The 8749-nt window shown below is 45.3% G+C and overlaps 1 protein-coding gene across 1 annotated transcript in view; it reads right to left on the minus strand.

Moving 5' to 3' along the window:
- Positions 1 to 8749, minus strand: part of DNAH8 (dynein axonemal heavy chain 8) — a 310177-nt gene that overhangs the window by 130881 nt on the left and 170547 nt on the right. Inside the window, exons 53-54 of the mRNA XM_019549625.1 lie at positions 7604 to 7841; positions 2628 to 2770 (exon numbers count right to left, since the gene is read on the minus strand). Of these exons, the coding sequence (XP_019405170.1) occupies positions 2628 to 2770; positions 7604 to 7841 (381 nt within the window). The remainder of the gene's footprint in view (positions 1 to 2627; positions 2771 to 7603; positions 7842 to 8749) is intronic.

An 8749-nucleotide genomic window follows, 5' to 3' on the forward strand; every position in this document is an offset into this window, starting at 1 on the left:
GCGCCAGGGGTCCCGCAATGACCTCGGCCAGTTCCTGTAGAACCCTAGGGTGAAGATCGTCCGGCCCAGCGGACTTGAACACGTCCAGCCTCTCCAGAAGTACCCTAACTAACTCCTCGCTAACCCCTGGCCCAGGCGTGTCTCTCCCGGGGCCGAGGGGGGCCCAGCAGGGAGGTGGCTGAACTGGTCCCTACTTAGGAAGACAGTGGATTTGGACAGGATGATAGAGGGATTTATTTTTGTGAAGCATGAAAAGTGGAAATTCACTTTTGGTAAGACAAAATTCTTAGAACTATATTGTAATTATGGGGCATGCCATGTGGTTCCTTCCAAGACAGAGCTTGACAGAGTCCATGATTCTAGCTCAGAGGTAGGCAACCTAGGTAGGCAACCTTTTCTAGCTGGGGGTGAGAATGACCTACCCCATGTCAGAGGCAGGTGGTGGCTGAGTCTTAGTCCCCACCCACCTACTATCAATTCTTCCTAAGGCAGCTTGGGGACAGCATGCACAGTTGGTGCTTGTCCCCATGGCAGCATGGGGAGACAGCCCGCAGCTGAAACCCACGCTACTGAAGCTGTATGTCTGCTAGCCAGATGCAATGTTTCAGTGACCCAGACCTGGCCCCTGCTCTAGTTGATCTTATGATTAATAAGAGGGTAGAGATAAACAGATAAAATGGTGCAACCCTTGCTACAATTCAAAGCAAAAGGAGGTGCTTGTACATGTGACAAAAATAGCCCATTTTTAATTGCAATTTAATTGCATTGCGCTGTACACAACATGGGGTATTTTTTACAACTTAAATGAGTTTATGTTGAAAACTAAACCATATCCTCATGTAGTTTGGTTTGTAACATAGATATTTATAACATTGCAGCCTTTTGAAAGCTCCCCCAACACCCCCCCTCCTTCCACTGCAGAAGAGGCAGGCTGAAGGCAGAAGTGGTGAGGGGCGTGGTCCTTTCCCCCCACCCCCAATGGAGCCTGCCTGCATCTCCTACAGCCTGGGATTGAGCTGCTGATGGGCTGAGCAACCCCTGAGCTACAAGGGGCCCTGGTCCTTTCCTTCACTGTGGCAGTACCCCTTGGGGCCACCAAGACAGGCTGCTAGTAAGCCAGATGCTGCCCAGCTCAGGCTCAGAGAAGAGCTGGATTGGACTGGATGCTGCCTCTAAGCTGGGGAAGTAACTGCTCACTAGCCACCCACCCGGGCAGTCCTGGGACATGTAGCCACCACAGAGGGGAGGGCTGGGACTACTTGCAGCTCAGGGCCTGCCAGTAGCTCACCCCCTGGCCATGGGAGAGGCAGGCAAGCTCCATGAAAAGGTTCAGGCCCCTTGCTGATTTTTTTCCCAGTGGAGTCTACCCACATGACCTGCCAGTGGGCTGCACACTGCCTGAGCTGTGAGGGGCCCCAATCCTTCCCTCTGCAGTGGCAGTGCCCCCCAGGGCTGCCTGGGCAGGTTGGTAGCAGGCAGGTGCTGCCCCATCTCAGGGGCAACACCTGCCAGATCTATCTCTTCCCTTGAAGAGTTGAATCTGGCAGAGTACTGCTTCCAACCCTACAAACTATGAAACTTGACAATAATGGAGGCCACATTCCCTGGGCTACAACATAACAATAAGAATGGGGCCACATTCCACCCCTTCATGAAGGTAAACTTCTCTCTTATTATTGTGTGCCTCTTGGCCCCAGGTATCTTATGAGCTCCGTTAATCTTGCAGGCAGCAGATCTGGCCATCAAATGCCTTTAAGTAGTTCTTCCCTGAAAGAGCTCCTTCCCCTGGTGACAGCCAGGGAACTAACTCCTGCCAGCCCCTGCCCTGGGACTTATGTTCACACAGGGCCCTGCCTCCTTCCAGTCAGCTGACTGGGTGCAGGTGCTGGCTAATTCCTAATTAGCCTGCTGCAACCTGCAGCTGTGGAGCTCTGCCTGGTTCTGTTCTTAAAGAAACAGCCTTAGTGCCCTGCAACAAATACCATTTTGGTTTACCCAGGTCTGTGGGAGGTTAGTTCTATGCCACAAGTGAAGTACTGTAGTCAGAGACCGGTCTCTAAGTCACCATGTTACAGTGTTACAATCCACAGAGATTTTAAATTGCTCTTTGCTGCATTAAATTGTAATAAAAAACAGAAGTTAGTGAAGAGAAGGGTTAGGAACAAAGCAACCTGCCACTAACTGCAGGTGACAAGTTATTTTTAAAGGATGATGCTTAGCTTTCAAATCTAGATTTCCTATTCATGCAGGAGAGCATGGATCAGTTGATATTCAAAAAGTGTTGTAAAGACCTCCATGAGCCCTTTTCCAGACAGGGGAAAAAGGCAGGGATTATTCAGGTTATGCTTAATATATTTTTATATTAAGATCTTATTGAAATGATTTATTGATGTTAAGAATGGGCATTACTTTTAAATGTTTTTATATGGATCCAGAGATAATTGTGAGAGGCATATGCTTAGAAATAGTAAATAAACCAATAGGTAAATAAAAAAATTTTAAATACTGCTCAACCTACCAAAATGTGACTGGAGGCAGAGAAAATACAGATAACTTCTTATTTCCAAGTTTTAGCCTCTTTACTTTATATATTAGCTGCAATATTAAATAAAAAAACACACACTTACTTTGTGTTGCTTTGCAATAGTGTCAATCAAAAACTGAGTTCTCACATTGTCAACATTTGGAACCAGAATAGATGCATATTCCGGGATACTGTCTGTTGGATAAACATATTCTTGAACTCTTTTACTCCAGTGTTCCCAGTCACCTAAAAAGCAACAAAAGGGAAACTGTTTTGCCTTATATTTCCCTGTACACACCTAGTACTTTCACTAGTCCAAATACTGTTTTCCCATTTGCTGAGATCCCCAGAACAACTCAGCCACAGGTGACTTACAGCAGAAGCTGTTATCTGGGAAGTCAGACAGTCAGATTTGGAGAGAAGCCCTTCCTTTCTCTGCTTCCTAGCTCAAAGAAAAAGGAAGGTGGTGGGGGAGGGGGAGGACACACTTATTCCACTTTTATATTATAAAGAAAAAGGAACTGGAGAACTATATCAACTCTTTCTTAGTGTATCCTGAATTCTGATGGAAAAAGGAGTCACTTTTAAGAAGCTAAATTTTGACTCTTCCTCCGATATTGTTAAGATGGCAGAATGCCACTGGGGTTGGACAGTTACTTAGTTGTTTGGGCTTTTCTGTTTATTGTAAATCCTCAGATGGGTATACAATCTTATAGAATGATTTTTGGAAAAATCTTATATTTTCGGGGCATAGAAAGTAGATGTAGCTATGAAATATACAGATGGGTAAGCAACCAAGAACCATACATTTTTTGTGAAAGTGACTATTTTATTGAAACTAAAAAAATATTGTGGAAATGGCTATATGTATTCTCTTTCATCGATTTCATAGACATTAGGGCTGGAAGGGACCTTGCAAGATCATTGGGTTCAGCCCCCTGCCCAAGGGACAGGAAGTCAGTTGGGGTCAAATGATCCCAGCAAGATTGGCATCTAAGAGTTTCTTAAACATGTTCAGCATAGGTGCTTGTGCCACCTCTGGGGTGAGTCTATTCCAGGCTCCGGGGACTCGGCAGTAAACAAGTTTCTTCTTATGTCCAGCCTAAAATGGTCTTCCAGGAGTTTGTGACTTTGTCTTTCCTTGGGTGCCCTGGTGAACGGATGTTCTCCCAGGTCCTGATATACACCCCTTTTATGTATTTATAGGCTGCCACCAAGTCCCCCCCCATGCCATTGCTTCTCCAGGGTGTAGAGTCCCATTGCTTTCAGCCTCTCCTCATAAGGCCTGCTCTCTTGTCCTCTAACTATGCACGTGGCTGTTCTCTGGACTCTCTCTTAAGCTACGCCACATCCTTTCTAAAGTGCAGAGTCCAGAACTGGATGCATTCCAGCTGCAGCCTCACCAAGGCTGAGTAAAGTGGGAGGATGACTTCTTGGGTCTTGCTTGAGATGCATCAGTAGATACAAGCCAGGGTTTTGTTTGCATTGTCAGCTGCGGCATCACATTGCAGGCTCATGTTCATCTTGTGGTCAATGATGACCCTCAAGTCTCTTTCTTTTGGTTTTGGTGCTAGTGAGTGTAGAACTGCTGAGCCTATAAGTATGGTGTGGATCCCTCTCTTCCCCCCTGAGGTGGTGCACCTTGCATTTCTCTGTGTTTTAAATGCCATCAAGTTTAGATCCACACACCTTGAAAACCTATCCAGACCTCTAGTGCAGGGGTTGTCAACTGTGGGTACACATACCCCCAGGGTACTTGGAAAGGCCCTAGGAGGTACGCATTGGCAGGTGAGAATGGAGCACCACCACCCCGCACTGCCGCCTTCCAGGAGCAGTGTTGGGGGTGGCAAGGGCAGCAGCGCCCCTCTGTGGGCTGCACAAGTACTGCCTGGATAGCTGGATACAGACGGAGCTTGCATGTGGTTGCTGCTGCCACCATCCACCACCCTGCGCTGCCACTGCATCACATCCAGCTGCCAAGGGTACATTTATTTAAAAAGGTTGAAAACCCCTGCTCTAGCATGACCACACTTCACCATAATTTGGTGTCATTGGTGAACTTAGCCAGTCTGCTTCTGATACCTGAATCCAGATCATTTATAAAAATATTAAAGAGTACTGGTCCAAATACTGCCCTGGGGAACATCACTGGTCACCACGTGCCGTGCACATATCGTTCCATTGATTATTACTCTCTGGCTCTAACCACAGACCCAGTTCCCCGGCCATCACACCATAAGGTTGTCGAGGCCTCAGTTCCCAAGTTTGTTTTTTTTTTTGGAATGCAGATATATGATATCCTCGGTGAGGCAAGATCTACCTGCAATGAAGCCATGTTGGCTCTCTCTCAGAATGTTGCCTTCCATTAACCTGTTGTTAATGGTTTCTTTGACGATTTTTTCCAAAACCTTACTAGGGATGGAGGTCAAACTGATTGGTCTATAGTTCCCTGGGTCTTCCTTCCTCCCTTTCTTGAAGATGGGCAATACATTGACCCTCTTCCAATCTTCATGAACTTCTCCTGAGTGCCACAAGTTCTCAAATATCCTAAGCATTGGCCATGCTATGATGTCAGCCAGTTTCTTTAGCACTCTTTGGTGCATTCCATCCAGGGCAGCTGATTTGTACCTCTCAAAGCATCATCTCATGAGATCTTTGCCAATGATAGGCATATGTTTGCCCATACCCTGGCAATCCTGCATCTTGTTAGGCAGAGTGATCCCCTTAGGCTGGCGGAAGACTGATGCAAAGTAATCATTAAGGAGATGAGCTTTTTCTTCCTAGGAGTCAGTTGTCCGTATTTGGTTTAGCAAGGGTCTAATGTTGCTCTTGCTTTTCTTCTGACTACCCACATATCTGAAGAAGGATTTTTTTATTGTCCTTGATTTCCGTAGCCAGTTTGCGTTTGCCTTGACTTTCCCAGTTTGCTGCCTACAGGTGAGGGCCAGTGCTGAATACTCCTCCTTGGTGATGTTACCTGACTTCCATCCTTTATAGGCTTCTCTTTTAAGATACAGGAGGTCCATGAGTTCTCTATTTAGCCAAGGGGGTCGCCCAAGCCTTTTGCTACTGTTAAGTACCTCCTTAACTTGCATGCCCGTAGGACACTGCCTGCCGGCCAGCTTGAAGGACAAATTCCAATTGGAGGTCCACACACTCATGTTCTCACCTGCCATGACTTGGTGTGTAAGGGAGTTGATTCAGTACCTGGATGTGTACGTTCAATTAGACGTCCCACGAGGTCCTACATTCCTGAGGGCTCCTCCGCCCCTACACTCTCGCCTGTTCCACCAGTGTCTGATCAGCTATTTGGTCCTTCCCCGTGACCTCCGTCCAAAGAAGAAAAAAACCCCCAAAAAAACAAAACAAAACCAAGCAGTCCTGGCCTGGTTTATTGTTCTGACTCCTTTTGGCAGAAAACAAACAAAATTGACGTCCGTGAGGTCAGCCCCTCTTTCTTTTCTGCTACCGTCTCTATGGTGGCTCTCTACAAGCATCTTATTGGGGTTGTCAAGATTCCCCTCATCCCACCGGTCTATCCATGACACAAATTTTGCTTGCACCCCTTTTAGGGTCTTTTAAGGTACCAGTTTTGCAGAGTGCCCCTCTATTAGAGAGTTTATGGTACCTGTCTCTGCCGGGCTCTGCTGGCTCCCGGCATGGTAACAAGCAGTTCCAAGTACTGCTGGGTCAACAGTCGTCTCTCTAAGTTCCCTCTGGGGAGCTCGCTCTCTGGAGGAGTCTCCTACCAGCTCTCCCCATTGCTGTCAGGGTTCCCTGCATTGTGGCTTGGCTCAATCCCCCTCCTTCCGGTTCCAAGCTCCCCCATCTTGCCTGTTCTGGGCTCCTCTTTATACTGGCATTGGAGTTCCCAGCCCCTCCCCTCCAGAAACACCTGGATAAGGAGGGTTTCTGCCAGGTCCTTTGGGGTTGTGGGTCTGGGGCCACTGACCCTATGTTTAGCCCTTGCTCTTTTGAGCCCTATGACTCTTTCTCACAGCTACTTTTCCTACAGCCTGGGATGGACTTCCCCTTGTACTTCAAGGATTGTGTCCTTAAGGAGCAACCACTCATCATAGACTCCGCTCTGTCAGATCATGGCCTCTGAGGGCCTTGGCAACCAGCCTCCTGAGCTTGTGGAATTTGGCTTTCCTAAAGTCGAGGATTTTTGCATTTCTGGTTGATTTGCCAGCTTTGTGATGCATAGAGAAAGTGATCAACTCATGATCACTGTCTCCCAGCTTCTCTTTGATTTTTCAGGTCACTCATTAAATCATCCCCTTTGGCCAGTACCAGATCCAGCAGCACCTTGCCTCTTGTTGGCCTGTAGACTTCTTGAGACAAGTTTGTCAGTGCAAGTGGGGAAGCTTCAGAACCAATCAGGTTTGGCAGAATGCTCTTCCCACGAGATGCCAGAGTAGTTGAAGTCACCCATGGCAACTACGCAATGACAGCATGCTGCCTCTGCCAGTTCCCTAGTGAATACGTAGTCAAGATCTTCCTCTTAGTTAGAGGGTCTGTAACAGACTCCTACTATTACATCCCCTCCACCACGTTTCCCAAACCAATATTATCTATTCCAAACCATGCTATTGGAGCTTATTAAATAAAATAATAATACTATATTATTAAGAGAAAATTGAGACAGTTTATAGCAAGAAAAAATAATCATGAAGAAATACTTTCAAGTTGAAAATAAAGTACCAAATAAAAGTAAAATTAATTTAATGTTGAAAAAACATTCATGAAAATTCTCTCTAATTTACAGACTTTTCAAGGGCACTCAACAGAAAGAGAGGTCATGAGAAATAAATTGAAACGAAAAGGGATAAAAACTTTTATGAATAATATTAAACCCTCCCCTAAAATCCCTCTAGAAAAATGATTTATCATCTAAGGTATTATATTCAGATCCCATCAAACTAGTGCATTGCTAGGTTACTGGCAAGAAGGAAAAGGGTGACCAGGAAACAAGATAGTATAGAAATGTAGTCCTTTTTTTTATTATTATTTGCAAGCGATATAGTTATTTAGAAAAATAACCGAATATCAAAAAAAGTCCAGTGTGTGTTCTCTTACCATAATCAGTAACATAAAACTCATACATTGTTTGATTGGTTTCTAGAGGGATTTCTGGCAAATCTAATTTGTTATCATGAGCTCTAATGAAGGCTTCAAGTTTATCCCTGCTATCCAGTTCCAGAAGGGCACCTAAACTCCACATCAGCCCAAAGCTGAACAATTTATGAAGATGGAATACAGTTGAAATACCGCCTTCTTCCTTTGAGGGAATCAAACCCTCCAAAAGATGAATAGACTGAAAATAATAACAAAAAGACCATTAAGAAAACACTATACCATTTTTTACCTTCAAATATATGCAAACATAAAACACAGATTCTGAAAAACAATCTAAGTTGATAAACACAAGGAAAAAGAACAAAAAATAAGTAAAGCCACAGTAAAACTACTGACATTTTTTGTGCTCATGTGATTTTTGGAACCCAACTCTCATTTTCGAAAATAATTTGGGCATTTAGAACCCATTCTTATTAGAAATCAATGGTCCAAATATTTAAAGATATTTAAGTGCATAAAAATACTTACCTACTGCGATTTTCCCATTTACCTAGGTGCCTAACGGCTATCAGAAACAATGAAAATGTAAGGGCCAGATTCTATGTGAACTTTAAGTGCCCTAAATTGGACTTAAATGGAATGTAGGCAATTAATTCACTAAAAGAAATCTCCTTATTTCTACTAGATATTTAAGCCTATATAGTCACTTGGTCAAAGAATACGTGTCTTGCCTCAGAACACAAAGTATTTGCTATGCAGGTAGATCCACCTCTCTCAAATGCCATGTACAGGAATTATATTTGTGCCAGGAGAAAAGCCTTTCAAATGCTTTCTTGAAGAAGAAAAATGGCTCATGGGGGACCTGAATTTCCCGGACATCTCCTGGGAAGAACAGTCAGCCAGGTCTGAACGCTCACGTAGGTTCTTGGCCAGAGTGCAGGACCTCCATCTAACCCAGGAGGTGTACAGCCCCACCAGGGGTGATGCCTTGTTGGACCTAGTGCTGGCCACGGGTGATGACCTGGTGAGGGGGCTGCGGGTGCTTGACCACCTGGGCTACCGCGATCATCGCCTGCTGGAATTCACCATCCAGCGCAAGGTGGCAAAGGCATGCAGTAAGGCAGCGGCCCTAGATTTTAGGAGGGC

The sequence above is a fragment of the Crocodylus porosus genome, unplaced genomic scaffold (genome assembly GCF_001723895.1).
Source record: "Crocodylus porosus isolate Cpor-Errol unplaced genomic scaffold, CroPor_comp1, whole genome shotgun sequence".
In the NCBI taxonomy this organism is placed as follows: Eukaryota; Metazoa; Chordata; order Crocodylia; family Crocodylidae; genus Crocodylus; species Crocodylus porosus.